The 17171-nt window shown below is 49.9% G+C and overlaps 1 protein-coding gene across 1 annotated transcript; it reads right to left on the bottom strand.

Moving 5' to 3' along the window:
* Positions 1–1257: 1257 nt before the first annotated feature.
* TGME49_313480 (hypothetical protein) lies at positions 1258–16608 on the bottom strand (the record flags this gene model as incomplete). The annotated part of the gene is made up of 21 exons (XM_018782772.1): positions 1258–3484; positions 4323–4397; positions 5128–5258; positions 5424–5504; positions 6164–6354; positions 6552–6615; positions 6868–6912; positions 7381–7674; positions 8296–8461; positions 8962–9006; positions 9636–9692; positions 10289–10378; positions 11053–11121; positions 11784–11870; positions 12382–12468; positions 13451–13546; positions 13985–14055; positions 14478–14523; positions 14937–15041; positions 15786–15804; positions 16509–16608. 21 exons carry the CDS (start codon positions 16606–16608, stop codon positions 1258–1260), a joined length of 4146 nt encoding a protein of 1381 aa, XP_018635421.1.
* Positions 16609–17171: the final 563 nt, after the last annotated feature.

The following is a 17171-nucleotide window of genomic DNA, read 5'->3' as shown; positions in this document are numbered from 1 at the left end:
ACGCGCCTGCCTCGCGGGAGTGCTAAAGAGCATTCGTGAGTTGCCGTAACAACTCTGATGTTGACCCGTCGTTGGTAACGAAAGTTTAAGTGACGCGGGAGTTGTGTGGCGGCGCAGACCAGTGCAGGCAGTCTTGTCGAAGAGTCCGGAAAAGACTCCCGACTGCATTTGTGTTACAACTAGTTTACGATTCATGTCCGGGGATTCAGAGGTGGATTCCGCAGAAAAGATCACACATGTCACTTCGTTCAGGAAAAGCTGTCGCACGAGAGAAGATTTAAGCCTTGCTCTCCAAGAAGCGCCTCTTGGAAAAAACTCGGGCGTCTTCTTGGGCAGAAGACAGAGGAGAAGATTCGATTTGAAAAAAAAAAGCAGAAACTCAATCAGGTACTCAACGACGCACTCGACAGATCGCGCTCCGGAAACGGCACCGTCAGCTACGAAAAAAGGTCACTCACATGAACAGACAAAAAACCATTCATCGCAATCGCCAACACCATCTGCCCTGCCTTCTCCTCCTGAGCTCCACCCCATGTACTAACATACAGAAACGTATAAATATACGTATACATACGTACGTTTTCTTGCACGGTCGCTCGCTGATCACGAATATGTGTGCAGATGTATAAAAATTTGTATAAATATATATATCCCTATATTCATGTACGAATATATATATACATATATATATATATATATATAGATAGATAGATAGATAGATAGATAGATATGGCCAGCAACTGAACGAGCAAAAATAACACCAGATATGTATATATATATATATATATATATATATATATATATGCGCTTATTCATATATGGATATATATATATATATATATATATATATATATATATATATATATATATTCAGATATATAAATAGACACCTATATGTAACCAGCGACACAGCGCGCAAGGAAACATATATATATATTGTATATATATATATATATATTGTATATATATATATATATATATATATATATATTGTATATATATATATATATATATATATATATATTGTATATATATATATATATATATATTGTGTATATATATATATATATATATGGATATGTGTGTTGGACACGAGATGTGTTTCCAGGACTCCTTAAATATTCTCTCGAGGGATTTTGGAAGCAGTTTTATCCTGATCATGTGAAGGCAGGCGTCGCCAACTTTTCATTGTAGAAAAACCTGAATGAGGGTATTTTCTGGACTACGTGCTGACGCGCTGTCTCTGCAGACCGTTTTTTACGACAAATCAACTTCAACAAGAGCTGCGATTTCTTCTGTATCGCCTGCCTCGTTCGGGGCCTCGCCTCGCGTTCCCTCTTCTTTCTCTTCTGTTCTTTTTTTCTCCCCAAAGAGTTGTTTGCCCTTCTCGCTAATGGAGTGCAAACGATCAACTAATGAAGCGACGTCGACGTCGCCTCCTCGTTCTTCGTTGTCTCCGCGCAGAAACACACCCGCCATTTCACTGCATGCAGTGCCACTGCTCTCATCGGCAGACACATGCAGCGGCTTCAGCCTCGTCCCGCAGTTGACCTCTCCTCCGTTTGCTTTCTGAGTCTCTCTGCTCGCTTCGCTGCCGTGTCGAGGCACTCGACTTTCGTTTCCTGTCTTGGCAGTCTGCTCTCCACCATCTCGGGCTTCTCTGCGGGGTTTCACAGAGTTTAACATCCCTGGCGTCTCTCTCTCTCTTTCTCCTCCTTTTTCTTCCTCTTCTTCTACTTCTTCTGCCTGTTCCACTTCTCCGGCTTGCCCTCCTTCGCGTTTGCTTTGGGTCGCCTTTCCCTGAGGACCTTCGGATCCGTTGGAGTCGCCTCTGCGTCCCCCGCTTGTCTCCGTTTCCTCGGAGGATGCCTGTGGCATCTGCTGGCTGTCCTGGAAAGCGAACGTTTCTCCCGTTGAGAGATCCCCAGCATGCGAGTGCGACTGCGGTGCTGCTCCCCTCGCGGCAACAGATCTCTCGGGAGATGCAGGTGTTGAAGGAAAGAGTTGCTCGACCGCGCCGAGGCTTTGGATTGCACACGCCGTCTCCTCGCTTCCAACGCCGGACTCTGCCGCCTCGCGCCTTCCAGAAAAAACCTCCGAGTCCTTTCTCACGTTGTCGCTCTGTGCGCTGACGAGGCGAGAGCTATCAGCTGAAAGCGAAAACAGCGCGTGCTGCGTATCGTCGCGCCCAAACGCCTCGGCTGGGCGACTCTCCGCCTGCCAAGCTTCAGTTCGGTACGCATGGGGCCTCGTCGGCCAGGTCGTCTCCGAGTATAAGCCGCATGCGCCGCTGGGCAAGAATGCGCGGCGGGCCGAGGCCCCGGCCGGGGGCAAATCCTCCGCTACGGGGGCGCGCCGCGCATAGAGCGTCTGCTCTCGGGAGGCCTGGCGAGAGGGCGAACTCTGCGATTCCCTCAAAGAAAAGTCGGCGCGAAGAAAAGAGGAGGAAGACGCGTCTCGACGGTCGGAAGCAACCGCAGACGAATTTCCAGGTTCCACGCTCTCGCTCTCAAAGTGTCTCCTTTCGCGCTGGTGTCGCCGTCGCGAGGAAGCCTGCGGCGAGGAGGAAAAACGGTCTTGGGCCTCACTGTGACCGCTGGCGTAACGCGCGCCCTGGTTCCTCTCGGTTTCTTCTCGGAAAACGCGTTCTTCTTCCAGGAAAGTCCTCAGGATCTGCTTTGTGCGCTCCTGATCCTCTTTCGTCACCTGAAGGGTCTCTCCTCTCTGCTCTCGCTGATCGAAACTCGCTCTTGACACCTTCGCGCGCTCCACGCAACGGACTCTCCCGTCGTCCCCCAGGATGTAGTAGAACGCGTCATCTGCGAGGCGCTCCGGGTGTACATACACCTCAGATCCCCCGGTGGGGCAGTTCGCGGACATGCCGCCGGGAGCGGAAAGATGAGAAAGTTGCGCGTTGTGCAACGCCTCTTCCTCTGGATGAGCTGCAGGCGAGAGGAAGGAAGAACTCGCAGGCGAAGACAGAAAGAGGCCGTCGTCCCCGACTGGCCTCGGCAGCTGCTGCGTCTCGCGTCTCCAGGCCGCACATGCACCTGACAGGTCTGCGTGGGGTGTAGACACCCCAGTACGCGTCGATCCTCTGCCGTCTCTGTCTCTCGCTGTCGTTTTGGACTCTGGAGCACTCGCAAGTTGATTCGCCAATCGCTCTCTCTGGAAGAAATGTGCATCTGTGTCAAATGCGTTTCTCCCTCGAGGCCTTTCACACTCATCTTTTCCTATTGGAAAGGTCAAAGGTTGGCCGCCTTGGGGTGCCGCCGCGTCTTGCGTCGTTGAAGGGCCTCTGAGGGACCTGCTCACAGAGCTGCTGCAAGAATTGTCTCTGTTAGCACCCGAGGGAGAAGTCAGAAGATCCTTAGAACTCGGGAGAGGCTGGAGCGGATCTGCCGTCGCAAAGTCCAGGCGACGCGCCTTCGACGCACGCAAGCGCCGCAGCTGTTCTCGAAAGGTCTTCCCTGCTTCTCGCCGGCTGCGCATGCAACAACAAATAGTGCATGCAGAGTCCGAAATCAATGCAGTGAATAAACGCTCGGACACGCAGCAGCCACATGCAAGCGCCAAGAATGAGGATTATCCAAATTTTTTGAGAGTTGTGAGAGAGTGAACTTCCGTCTCAAAAAAGTGAAGTGGAGAAAACCCAAGGAGCTACCTTCTGCATAAACATAGGCATATAGAGAGATGCACACGACGCGACTGATCATTCATTTATTTATACGCATAGTTGAGGTTTTTGTAGAGTGACATCAGAAATCTGGTATGTAGATTTACTACTACGTGGAGGGGCGCGGAGATGCCTCCGCAAACGTACACTCAGGCCGAACACTGGACAAAAGTAACTCTGTGTGCATATCCATGTATGTTTATCTCATATTTTCCAAAAAGAGACTTTTCTGAGTAGATATGTTTTCTTACATCCACTTTCTAGACCCATTGCTCTTCTGTGACATGCACTACCGGGGAGACATGTAACTTTCTCGGCGTTAAAAAAACCATAGCTCGCCTGCGTCTCTCCGGATATCGTTTACGCACGCAGATAAGGATGTATGCACGGTTAAAGATGTCTATGTAAATGCGTAAATACATACATATATATATATATATATATATATATATATATATATATGTCTATACATATATACAAAAAGAGAGAGATGTAGGTGTGTATATGCAGATCGATCTGTCAATATGTATATATATATATATATATATGTATATATGATAAAGGGCTCTGGAGACTCCTGGAAGCTTCGCATTTTTGCATGAAGTCTGGCTGTCTTCTCCGTGGAAGTCTGCGACTTTTTTCTCACGCGCTGCGCTCCTTCGTCAGCTCGGCCTCCATGCGCTCGACATCGGCCATTGCTCGCGCCAACAGCGACGAATATCTGACACGGAAGAACGAAGAAAAACAGAAAACCTACTGAAACAGAAACCAACAGTGAAAGAAACTCCCACAGACAACGGACCAAAGCACTGGGCATGCCATCAGAAGTATATATATATATAGATAGATACAGATATAGATACAGATATATATATATATATATATATATATATATATGTAAACAAAGGTAGGTGTACTTTCGTGAAATTGTCTTACATATATGCGCATATATATATATATATATGTATATACATAAGTGCATAAATACATGTATGTTGTATGTGTAGGGATGATGCATTCGCAGTTGATGCATGTACGTTTTTGCGGTGCACAGAGGGAGGACTTGAGATAAGGATGAACAGCAACACACAGGCATGCGCATGCATCTGTACGCATGTAGGAGAGGGGATGATATTTCGGCTACAGGCCTGTAGAATGTGAGTGGAAATCCGTTTGCGCTCCGCGCTTCAACTGCATGCAGCAGAAAGCGACTACGTCCGCATAGCACGCATATGAAAAAGCATGTCCCGACGCAGCGGTTTCTCTCATGACATGACGAAGTACACTTGTTTGAAAGGCGTCATTTAAGGATATTCGAACGCCAGGCAGGGAACGAAAGACCGCAGCTAAAGTGGTGATTCTTTTAGAAGTAGACGCCCGTGAACATCACGCTTAAGTCGCTCATCGACGCCCAGGGAAAGAAACGAAACTGCATGCAAGGTCTTCCCGACTTCTCGTTTTGGGCCTTGTATTCCTCCGCCGTTCGAGCGTTGCGCTTCTGAGCCTCCGCGAGGGCCTCTCTGGCGACTCTGTCGTCCTGTCGAGAGACTTCGAGTTCCGCTTCAAGGCGAGAGACGCGCGTCTGCAGCGAAAACAAACTCGAAAAAGGACATGGAGCGAGAAGGGAAGGAGAAGAGAAGCAGAGGAAAACGTACCAGCGAAGGAGGCAGAGAGACGAATCAAATATCGAGCAGACACAGAAGAAGAAGAAACATGGACAGGGAGAAGGAGAGAACGCGAGACTCACCTCGAGCTGAGTTTTCTCTGCTTTTTGTTTCTGCAAATCACCTTTCGCCTGACAAAGTTGAGAGTGCACGTCTTGGAGCGTCTGCGAAGCGCAACGCGAGGGAAACAGGCCGACAGGGACAGGCGGAGAGAGGAGGCATGATTGGAAGCAGCCAGGAACGCAGAGGAGAGAGCATCTGAGGCGGAGCAGGAGAAAGGGAAGCTGGACAGAGAGACGCATGCCCATAAGGAGAGGAAGCAAGAAAGGCAAAACCTCAGAGGAAGCAGACACAGAGAAGAAGTAAGTGGAGTCGTCGAGATGCGAGGCCCGATGTCGATTGAAGAGGTGACAGAGAAGAGAGGAGGCCGCAACCTCGTCCCCGTCGAAGGTGAAGGGAGAAGTCCTCTGCCTTGTTGTGAAGGCAGTCGACTACGCATGTATGCAGTTGGGGGCTGTGCATACGCATGCGAGGAAGGTTCTCTGTGCCGTCGTTCCCTTTCTTTGGAGCTGTCCTCTCTGCATGTGCGTCCAAGTCCTGCCTGTTTCCGCGTCTCTGAACTGCATTTTGGGTTCCTTCTACGTTTCAAACAAACGTATCTGGGGTAGGCAACTCCGTCGTTTTCGTCCGCGAGAACAACCGATTTCTTTTGATTTCTCTCTCTCCGTTCACAGGCCCTCTGCAGAGACTCAACAGACGTTGAAAAGGGAAGACGTCTCCCCCCGATCAGCTGAGGACAGTCTGCTGCAGATGTCTGCCTCACCGCTTTTGTCCTTTGAAGTTCCTTCTCCGTGGCCTCCATGCTGGTCGTGTGTTGGAGGCGCTGAAGGACATCGTGGAGATGAGCGTTTTTCACGCTGAGAGCTCGCAGAGCCGCGCTCTTCAGGGCGAGCTCGATTTCGAGGTCGTTGGTCGCATGCGCGCCGGTGCCCTCCTCGCTGCCTCCTGCAGGCTCTGGAGAGAAAGGGAGACGAGACGAGAACGGCTAGGCAAAGGTCCCGTGTGTCTCCGCAGGTCGCCAGGGAAGAGTGGGACGCGCTAGGCGGGAGACGGCAGCGGCAGAAGGAGAGGAGACATAAGCGGTGACATGGCGAGCGCGCGACGAGACACAGAGCAAGAAAACAGAGACCTTGGAAATGCGCGGAACCTACGCGTCTTAGGGAGGGGAGGGAGAGCCACACCACGGGCGACAGCCAAGGCCTGAGAGCGATAGTCCTGCGAGAAAAAAAGCCAAATGAAGAAGCGCAGATCCCGACACGGGAAAACTAAACTTGACGCGAAAAATAAACTTGAACGCGAAAAATAAACTTGAACGCGAAAAATAAACTTGACAAGTCATCCTTCGCGAAGGGAAAAGCGGAGAGCACCAGCGAAGCAAGGCGACTGGACGGTGACTTCCCTGCCTCTTCAGGAACCCAGGTTGAGCATATGGAAAAGGAAAGAAGAGGCGCAGGCCAGACAACGTACCTGTGAAACTTCGAGAGCAGCGATTTCTGCGTCTTTTTTCTTCAGCTGAAAACGCCAACGCAGACCACAAGACCCAGACACTACTAGAGTTTGAGAGAGAAGGAAACGCGCCTCGCTGACGGCGTTGCATGCATGGACTGTTTCGTCTTCTTCATCTTCTTCATCCGGTGGTGAGACACAAGAAATGGCATCTTTTCAAAGACATTTCAGATGACGCATAGTCTCTCGGAGTCGGAACATGCAGAAGCAACCGTCGCGATCGAGCCAGCGCAAGACGGTGGCGAAAAGCAGACATACACGTGAAAACGTTTCCCTCTTTTCTTTGCCCCTCGTGTTCTCTCTTCGTTCTTATTTTTCTCGCTCCTTCTCGCTTGCCTCCTGTTCCTTCCTTCGCTCCCGCCGCCCCTCGTGGCTTCTGATTTCTCTGTTCTCTTTGGGCTACTCGGCACTGTTCTTTCGGTGCTTCGTCTCTTCTCCGTTTCCTCCAGTCTTTGCACTTCTCTTCTTCCTCACCGCGCATTCGAGACGGTCTTTGTCTTCTGCGAGTCTCCTGAGGCTCCTGTCAGCGCCTTCAAGTTTCTGCTCCATCTCCACAGTGTGAACCTTCCTTCTGCGTTCGCTCTCGTCCTTCTCCGCAGTCGCCGTGGCTAGCTGCGTCTGCACGGCGGCCAGCTGCGTCTGCAGCTGTCTGTACACCTCGTCGGAGACGCCCCCTCCCTTGCTTTTGCTCTTCTTCCCAGAAGGCGTGAGAGGCTGCGAACTCGACGCTTGCGCCGCTTCCAACTGTATCTTCAGTTGCCGGTTCTCCTGCAGCAAGCAGAAACGGGGGCGTGAGGTCTTATAACAAGGTCGAAGGTCGAGGCCGTAGCCGCACCCGCAGAGTCCGAACGGCCCAGTGGACGCGAGAAGAGCCTCGGGAGGAGACAAGGTGCCTCTGCGAGCTAGAAGCGAATGGCGAGCCAAGCAGCGAGGGATCGGGCGACGAAGAAGAAGCCAACCAGAGCCCAGGCGGTTACGGATGAAGTCAAATCCGCAGAGAGATGTGAGATGATGCCGGAAGGCCAGAACGCTGTTGTCTTTCCTCCCTGTGACACTGTCTTGGTGGCGCCTGTGTCCATCCATGGGCCGATGCGAGAGATCTGTGTCGACCGCAGATGCTCTGAGATCAGTCCTGTCGCGCGCCCTGCGCCTTGTGAGAGGCAGACGTCTTCCCCTTTTGCAGGCAAGAGAGCAGGATACGTGAAGCTGGAGCAACGGCAGCTGTTTTTTTTCTGTTTAATAAACGAGACTCGACGACGCATGTGGAATGTCCCCCCCGAGATCTCAGCTTGTCCTGAGACGGAGGTTCTCCTGAGCGGTTTCTCCTCCTTCAGGCCCAGCACAGGCGTGTGTCGAAACGAACGCCTGCGCATGCATGCAGTTCCTCACCTGTTCGACGTTGTCTTTTTCGGAGCTCGTCGCGAGCAGGCGGTCGCTGAGATCCCAAACTGCTTTCTCCTTCTCCCGCAGCAGTTGCTGAAGTTCCTTGACGTCCTGAGGAAGAGGCGCCTCGCCTCCGCCGCCCTCGTGCGCCTCCGCGCGTCCCGGTGAGTGCCTGCAAAGCGAGTTCGGAGACGCGTAGGCGAGACAGGTGAGCCACGGGCAGGGGGAGGGTGGGGGGAGACAGAGAGAGAAGGAAAGCGCGACACTGGGAGGACAAGATACCAGGGGCAGAAGAAAGTGTAGGGATTCGGAGAAAACCGAAAAATGTCAAGTGTGAGTCGGACTACAGAGAACAAGCAGCCGGACACTAGAAAGAAACGCAGAGCTAGTGCCAAAGCGACAACGGAAGAGATGCTACACACCTTAATGGGTCCTGCATTGATGTCATTATCGTACAATCACTCAGCCAGTTATTGAGAGTCATTCACGAATCCAAAACCATAACGTCGCCCTCGAAAAGGAAAGGGGAGATGAAAAAATGCAAGTGCAAGAACCGTGAAAAAGAGGTGTGTAGAGACACTCGAGAAAGAGCGAAAACCCAGGGGAAAACATCTGAAAAAGAGAAACGAGATACAGAAAACGCACGAGGACCTCAGACCCAAAACGACTTGCCGCATTCGCAGGTCCGCAAGTTGAGATTCCAGCCGGCCTATGATCCTGAAAACATAGAAGCAACGTCAAGACATCGAACTCTCGCGCGCGCACAACCAGACAAACACACAGATACAAAAGACACGCAGACGCATATACAAACAGAGATACACGGCGATAGAGGTATCGAGAGATACATGCAAACATATATATATATATATATGTATATATATATATATATGTATATAGACACATATAGCTATAGATTGATACAGATACATATAGATCTAGATATATATAGATACATATAGATATAGACACAGATACATGTAGATATAGCTATGTCACTGATTTGGGGACAGGCGTGCCGCTAAGCCAACAGTTTTATTCGTGGAGAAGCTTCAACCGCAGAGGATATGCGGGCGCATCGCTTTGTAAAAAAACGCAAGAGCAAGAGTGGCAGACAGGCGATAAGCAGCCAGATGCGCATGTGCATACATCCGCAGAGATAGAGCTGCATAGAGGAAACCAGATCCAGAGAAAACTTTGCGAGAAACAAAGATCTGGGTGGATGCAGATGGCTGCGGAGACGGTGTGGCATAGAACCAATCCGGTAGAAAGGTATAAGATAGTAGCTAATCTACCATATAAGATTTATGTTGCTTTCGATTTCTCTCGCAGCGCTAAGGGCCTACTCTTGCTTCCTGTGCAGCTCTTCTGAGAGCGACTGCGCCTGCGCCTCGAGGTCGGTCCTGAGGAGGCGGAGACACCAAGGAGAACGAAGCAGTGAATAGATGGAACAGTTGGTGGAGGGAGGGCACTGCGCGAGAGGGCGTAGCCGCGAATCCATAAAGGAAGAGATTTAATACGAGAGAAATAACTGGCGAGAACGACAGCAAAAACATCGGGGAAGAACGGAAACAAAGGCGCTGCAGCGCCTGGACGCACCGCATGCGACAAACAGAACGTCCTCGCGTCTCGAGATATCCGAACCGGAAAGCGGAGAGACAGGAAGCAAAGGAGGAGAGGGCGGCGCGACGCGGCAAGTGGACGAGGAACCGAGACCACAGAGAGAGAGAGAGAGAAGGAAGCGGCCGCGCGCTCGAAAGAGACGCGTTCTGAAGAAGCGGACAGTCGAGGAACGCCGCAAGCTTGAAACAGCGAGCAAAGTGAAATGAGACAAGCGTCACTGGTGCCAATGCGAAGAAAATGGGGACTCAATCAGCGAAGCAAAGAGTTGACAAGGAAATGCAGAGCGAAGAAAAGCCGCGAAAACAGGAAATAGAGGGAAAGAGGCAGTGGAGAAAAAAGTGAAGGAAGACACACTGCTTCCTCGACGAACGCGTACGCTTTGTCGTGGTAATTCTGAGCCTTCGCTTCGTGCTCAGCAACTTGAGCCTTGAAATAATCTTTCTCGGCGTTCACCGAGGCGAGGAGTCTACAGAAAAAAGGAAAAAAGGACAGAAAACAGATGAGGAGAGAGCGGTGCAAACGCGATTGACGTCGCGCCATGCGAAGCTGAGCAAGCGAAAAAAAGAGAAACTTCCGTCCGCTCAGAGCCTCTCCATTTTCTTCACTGAGAGACCGACAGAAACGGTACAGCGTCCGCTCACGCCTTTGAAACAGACACAAATTACCTAAAGTACAGACACTCACAGACAAAGGAGAGACAGGACGCCTGACAACGCCACACGCATGCACTTGCGCATGCGTCAACGAAGGTATATATGTGTATATCATATACATAAATATACATATATATGTATATATATATATATATATATACATATATATGTGTGTGTAGAGATATGTATGTCAATACATATATGTGAGCATGTAGACATATCCGTTAATGTTTATGTTTATGTGTAAATGTTCATAGTGCACAGGTCGGCCTTCGGTGGATGCTCGGTGTCTGCGGATGGACATGGGAGAATGAGGTACTCTCAGATTTGGTTCTGTTTTCTGGAAACATGTCTTCTTTTCCACGGATGCGCGTTCTCTGTAGGTTTCTCAGAGCGTTGCGATTCGTCGCCGAGAAGCAGAAGAGAGGCGAACCACGCGGTGTACGTCCACCCCTGAGGGCAAGAGTGTTGGGAACCTGCAACGCACCCTTCGTCTCCCCCTTTGAGTTTCGCCTCCTCCAGTTCTTCTCGAAGGCGATCCGCTTCCTCTGCTCGCCTGAGGGGAAACGCAAGCAACGCAAAAACGTTTCGCTGAGAGAAGCAACTGGCTTTCTTCGTGACGTATATATATTTATGTATATTTATATACATATATATATATCTATTTATTTATTTATTTATGTGCGTATGCATGTGTGTGCATATGTACACACATGCCTGTGCCCGCAGATATGCACCGTTTTCCCACAGAGTATGTCCACGCACCCGCATGCGTACGTTCGATTATCTCGGATTGTTAGCCTACGAAACTCAGTCCATGGATAACCTCTCTCCTGCCATAAAAGTCACGACACAAATGCAGGCGTATGCAACGGCGCGTTTCTGACGGGCGTTAAAGTGTACTGGGGTCGCGAGAGAAGTGAGCGATGTGAGTCAATGAGGGAGAAGTCTCGAACAGCATTTTGACTCGATGAATCGAGTACTTCGATGCATTCCACGGTGAAAAAAGAGGATACATTCTGCAGGAGAGGAAAAACGCCACTCGAACCCTTCGACTCAGTCGATCGAGGAAACGAGCGCAAAAGAACGCGAGAAGCGACGAGAGTGCGAAAGCCGGGGAGAGAAGGCTCGAGAGACGAAGATTCCACGTAGGGCCTGGAGGAACTCCAGAGACGGATGTCCGTGGACTCTGACAACACAGAACGCGTCAGGACTTGCCTTCGATTGTCTGCATTCGCAACCTGCAGTCGTTTCTCCAGGTCGGCGATTCGTTCTTTCATTTCGTCCATATCTAGGGATCGAACGCTGCACAGGAAATTGAAGACTGCGAGTGTTTTCCTCTAGGCTCGAGAAAGACTTCCCGCGCTAAATAAAGCAGGCGAAGCTGTGGAGAGAGAGCAAAGTTCTGCAAACTGAGCGCCCAGAAAGAAAGGCACACGTCGATAGGGGCTCCCGCACCGCCGCAGAGGCGAGAGAGAAGGACGACATGGTCGATCGGCAGGCCAAAACGAAGAGACACTCACAGGCCCACTCAGACGAAAACAGAGAGAGCGAAAGCCGCATAACAGGTCAGATGGCAGCTTCTTCTTCAGACTAACAGACAACGCCGCAGACAAAACCACACACGGCACAGGGAACTGGGTCTACGTGGACGTAGAAAAAGGCATGCAGATGCAAATGCGGGGAGACGCATTGACTCAGACAGGAGAGAACAGCAGGACGTTTACGAGGATACCGTTTCCCAGTCTAGAGAAAGACCGGGGACACAACGCTTCGTAGGAGACATGCGAAAACGGTCCTTCGGCGACTCCCTCACTGAATGAAGTGTGTTGGGCTCTGCGCCAGTTCGACTTCCTGCTCCAAGTCGACGAGCTTCATCTCGAGGTCGCGAATCCGACTCTCCCTGCCAGGGAAACGCAAGACATTCGCTACGCAACTGAAAACATCCACGTCGACCTCTCTCGACATTCCTCCATGCATCTGCAGCTCGCAAACGCAAACCGCAACACCAACCGGGAGCGAGCCCGCGATCTCCCTATATCAACATAAAAATATGCATTTGTATACATATATATACACATATTTATATAAATATATATTCATCTACATTTACATGCCTATGTACACATATATGTATATATATATATATATAGATAGATAGATAGATAGATAGATGCATTTACATGTATGAGTACATATGAATATTTACATGCATATTCTATATATAAATATATATATTCATGTAGATATTTATATTTACATATAAACATTTATAAATAAATGCAGACAGATAGATATTTACTCGTTAGAGAGAAGTCTATGGAGGTCAATATACAGAGAGTTTTGTATGCAGGCTTACACCTGCAGGCAATTGCACGCAAAGGTGAACTGTTAGAGGAAGCGGAGACACACTTGTGTATGGATAAAAGACCGCATTTACCGTCAACGCGTAATCTCATCTGAGCAGTTGCGCGTTGAATGCAACATTCAGAGTACCAGAAGAGAGGAAATGAAAGCGCCTTCTTCTGTTCAAAACGCGAGAGAGAGAGACGACTACGTTCACTCGAGCGCAGGAGAGACAAGGAGAATGGTAAAACCGAGAGAGCAGACAAGTCCTGTCCATGTTTTGGAAGGCAGCACAGCACATGAAGAAACCGACATGCAAGAGAAGAAAGACGAGACGGTGGACAGCGAAGCGCGAGGTGATCCAGGAAGCGAAACGAAAAGAAGGAACAGGAGGACGATAAAGAAAGAAAAGGCAGAAGACAAACACAACGCAGAAAGAGAACGACGAGAAAAGGAGAACGACGAAAGAAGAAGGAGAAAGAGAAAGGAGGAGAAAGGAGAGAGAGAACCACAGAAGCGAGGTTGCAAAGAAAGCTCACTTTTCCTCGAGTTCGTGTTTATGCTGTTGGCTCATGAATTCGATCTGAGCCTCGACCGTCCGCGTCTCACTGTGGTGTTCGTTCACTTCAAGGCGCCTGCAAACGGAGAGAACCAAAAAGAACGAGGACAATTGAAGGAGAAATACAACGGCGAGAAGACTGCGAAGAGATTAAAACAAGGAGAGCAGACGTGAGCCAAACCGACATAGAAGAAGAAGAGAGAGAACAGGGGGGAGAAGGACAGGGAGCGAGGAGAAAACGAGACAGAAACGGAATGGGAACGCAAAAGAAACTCAAGCAAGAGAGAGGAATCCAAAGTGAAAGGAGTCCAAAAAAAAAGAGTCCACCACGGAGAGAGGGTTTCGGAACGTCTCAATTGAAGGTGAGTTCCCTCGCAACGGCACTCGTATACACCTCTTCAACAATCTATAAATATGTATATATATAATATATATATATATATGCATATGCTGTATCACGTCTACTTTTGTACATATGTGTGTGTATCTGCATGGTGAACACTTGGAAACTCGCCTGTCTCTTTGCAGATTCGCATAGTCTCTCTGGAGAGCCTCGTAGTCGCTCTGCAGGTTCGCCAGTTGTCGCTGCATGGAAAATGTGAACGTAAAGAGAAAACAGATTGCCTTTGAGGCTGGAGAAAGGAAATCAGTATTGATTCAAAATAATTCGAAACAGACGAGCATCTGCCCTCTCCCTCTCTCTAAGATCCCTTGTCTCTCTCTGTTGAGACCCTCGTCGCCGTCCCTTCCCCTCGGACTTTTTCCAGTTAAAGGGAAAGAGAGACCCCCCAGCCACGAGGGCAGTTTGCAGTGTACATCCACTCGCGACGCGCCTAGCCGGAACTCGAGGTCCAGCGCTCCTCGAGAGGAAAGCGCGTCTTTGGACTGGAGAGGCGTCGTTCCTCTCTCCCGCAGAAGCACGATTCATGTCTGCTTGTCCTTGGGTCGAGAGTCATGAGGAAGTAGAGAAAGAGAGACGAGGACGGAGACACGACGTCTTCACTCACCTGAAGCTCGTCTCGCTCTCTGCGCAGATGAGCAACCTCCGCATCTCTGGAGAAACAAGAAACCGAAGAAGAAGAGAAGAATGTTTCTCTGTGCAGGACGTTTGCGGAGATAAATCAAACAATTCTGAAGCATCGCAGGGCGAGAATCGGCGACGAAGACGAGAGAGAGAGAACAGAGAGCCGACAGAAAAGTCCAGAAACCAAAACCGAGGCCGAAGGCGCGTCTAAAACCTCCCAAAGATGCGATAGAAAAGCTGAGCAAGAATATGCCTCGAGAGCGAATCCCTGCAGATGAACAAGGACGTGACGACATTTCCACTTTGCTTCAGTGTATTCAACTTTTTTGGCTGTTCAAATGCCATCTCCCTCCAAATGACCTGTTGTCCATCTCAGTCGTGGATCATCGCCTTTTTCTCTTCCCTCTGCTCTTCCCTCCCTTGCTTCCTCCGCGCCAGTCACCTCGCTGGATCCTCGCCGCCGACCACCTGCGCTTCCTGCTGCTGTTCGATGAGCCGCTTCAGATGAGCGTTCTCTGCTCGCAACATCTCCAGTTCATTCATCGTGCTGCATGCGGAGGAAGGCAAACACAGACAGAGAGACCAGAGCGTTGCGAGACAGAGATGGCCTCCCTGTCGAGAGCGAGGCGAGCGAGGCGCAGGCGAGACAAGCGAAAAACGGAGAGAGAACAAGAGAGAGACGAAAGAGGGAAGGCTGCAAGAGCAGAGGCACAACAAAACCGGATGAGGGGATCACGAGAGCAGAAGAGAGAGCACGCATACTGTCAAGAAAAACGCGCAGCCACGGTGAAGCGTTTTCCGCGACGAAAGGCAGGTTCTCGCGGGTGACACTTGGAGAAATGGTCTCTTTCCAGTGTTGTCAAATCTCTCGAAGCACGAAGGAGAAAGAGGAGAGTCCAGGAAACGCATGCGCGAATCTATCTACGTGTGAAACGCACCTTTATTTCTCGGAGTCTCGAGACTCGGGGATCACATGCAATTCACATGAGCCACATGCAATCCCCCGAAGATATATATAAACATATACATATATATACATATATATATACATATATATATATATATATATATATATATATATATATATATACGTATTTGTATGTGTGCTGTGGCGGTAGTCGTATGCTCTAGTTCTCTGAAACAGTGTTGTTTTCTGGTGTTCCGAGTGAAGATAAAACGCGTTGCGTTGTCTTCGACGCTGAAGATGCCGCTGTGTCTGACTGTCAACTTCCTTAAGCTGCGCTGTGCCTCCACGTCTCTCTGCGTGGAAGTGCATTCTCGTCCTTTTTACCTTGAGTCGAGCTCGGAACCTGAAGGAACAAGTGAAGAGGAGACAAGCCACCTTTCTACGGTTTTTGTCGCTTTTCCATCCATTGATTCTGACACGCTATTTCTGTTGACACAAATGGCTCCAGTGGTGCCTTCGTTCGAACCGCGAAAGAGGAACGTCCATTTCGAAGAAAACGGACAGCAGAGCTGTCTAGCGAAAACGAAAACGCTCCTAAAAAGGAGAAACGAAGAAACGAATGAAGGTGCTTTCAAGGATACCCGTCCGGGACACAGAGCCGCATTCACAGACGGTACGTCTCTCTTTGTCTCTTGTCTCTTTCTCTCCACGACCCTCTCCGTGCTTCCTTTGTGCTTCTCTTGTTCCCTCTTTTGGAGGCTCCCCTGCTCTCTTCTTCTCGCGCGCTCACTTTGTTTTCTCCTCATACGTTCGCTCCCTGTCTGTTTTTCCCTCATCTCTCCTCCGACCCGTCGACTCTCTCTCTCCCTCTGTGTCGTTGCACCCTCGCCGGCTGCTTTTTTTCCTTCCCTTGGCTCTCTCGGGATGCGGCAACCTTGTTCGTCGCTTCTCCCTTCCTTTTCTCTTTCCTTCTCTTTCGCTTTCTGTCTCTCTCTTTCTCCTGTTTTCTCTCTCTCTCCCTCCCACTGCTCCCCTCTGTTTAGTGTCTTATTCCTGCGTTTAATCTTCTTGGCTTCTTGCTCCGTCTCGATTCTCTCCGCTCTCTACCTGCATTTTCTCGACCTTGAGCTCGCTGTTCGCCCGCGTTCGCCGCAGCCTCCTTTTTGCGGCTGCCAGAGCCGCCTCCGAAAGAAGTGAATTTTTTCATCCCGGTAACAAAGAAAAACTCGAAAAAGGAGCCCGCGAAAAAGGACGAGGAAGCAGAGGGCAAGCTCCAAAAACAACGCCAGACGCGGACAGAAACCACCACAGAAGAAGACAACCAGGAGGAGCGGAGGCAGGAACTGCAGCACGAGAAGAAAGGCAAGCCGAGCTTTTTACTGAGGCGAGAGAGACGAGACAAAACCGAGAAAACTGACGAGCAGCGCGAAGGGGAAGCGCGACCTAAACGACACTCGACCGCGCAAAGAAACTTCAGGGTCCGCAGACACTCCAATCTATGAAGGAGAGAGTGAGTCAGAAACGACAACCACGAGAGAAAAACGAACGCCTCATCAAACAAGGGGGAGGCGACGGAGATAGAGAACAAACGTCACGTGGAAATGCCGAAGAAGCCGCGTAAGACAACAGCTGAGGTTCCAGAAGACAACAGGAACAGCGAGGAGCTGTCCGTTGCTTTTCTCTTATGCAACGAAGGAAGATAAAGGCGAGAAGAGGAAAACTGAAAGTGATCGTCTGTTGCCAAAGGGAAAACGATGGTATTCCCAAAGA

This window comes from Toxoplasma gondii, chromosome XI (genome assembly GCF_000006565.2).
Source record: "Toxoplasma gondii ME49 chromosome XI, whole genome shotgun sequence".
Classification (NCBI taxonomy): domain Eukaryota; phylum Apicomplexa; class Conoidasida; order Eucoccidiorida; family Sarcocystidae; genus Toxoplasma; species Toxoplasma gondii.
The sequence above is the reverse complement of the archived record's forward strand: the minus strand, read 5'-3'. Positions and strand labels throughout refer to the sequence as shown.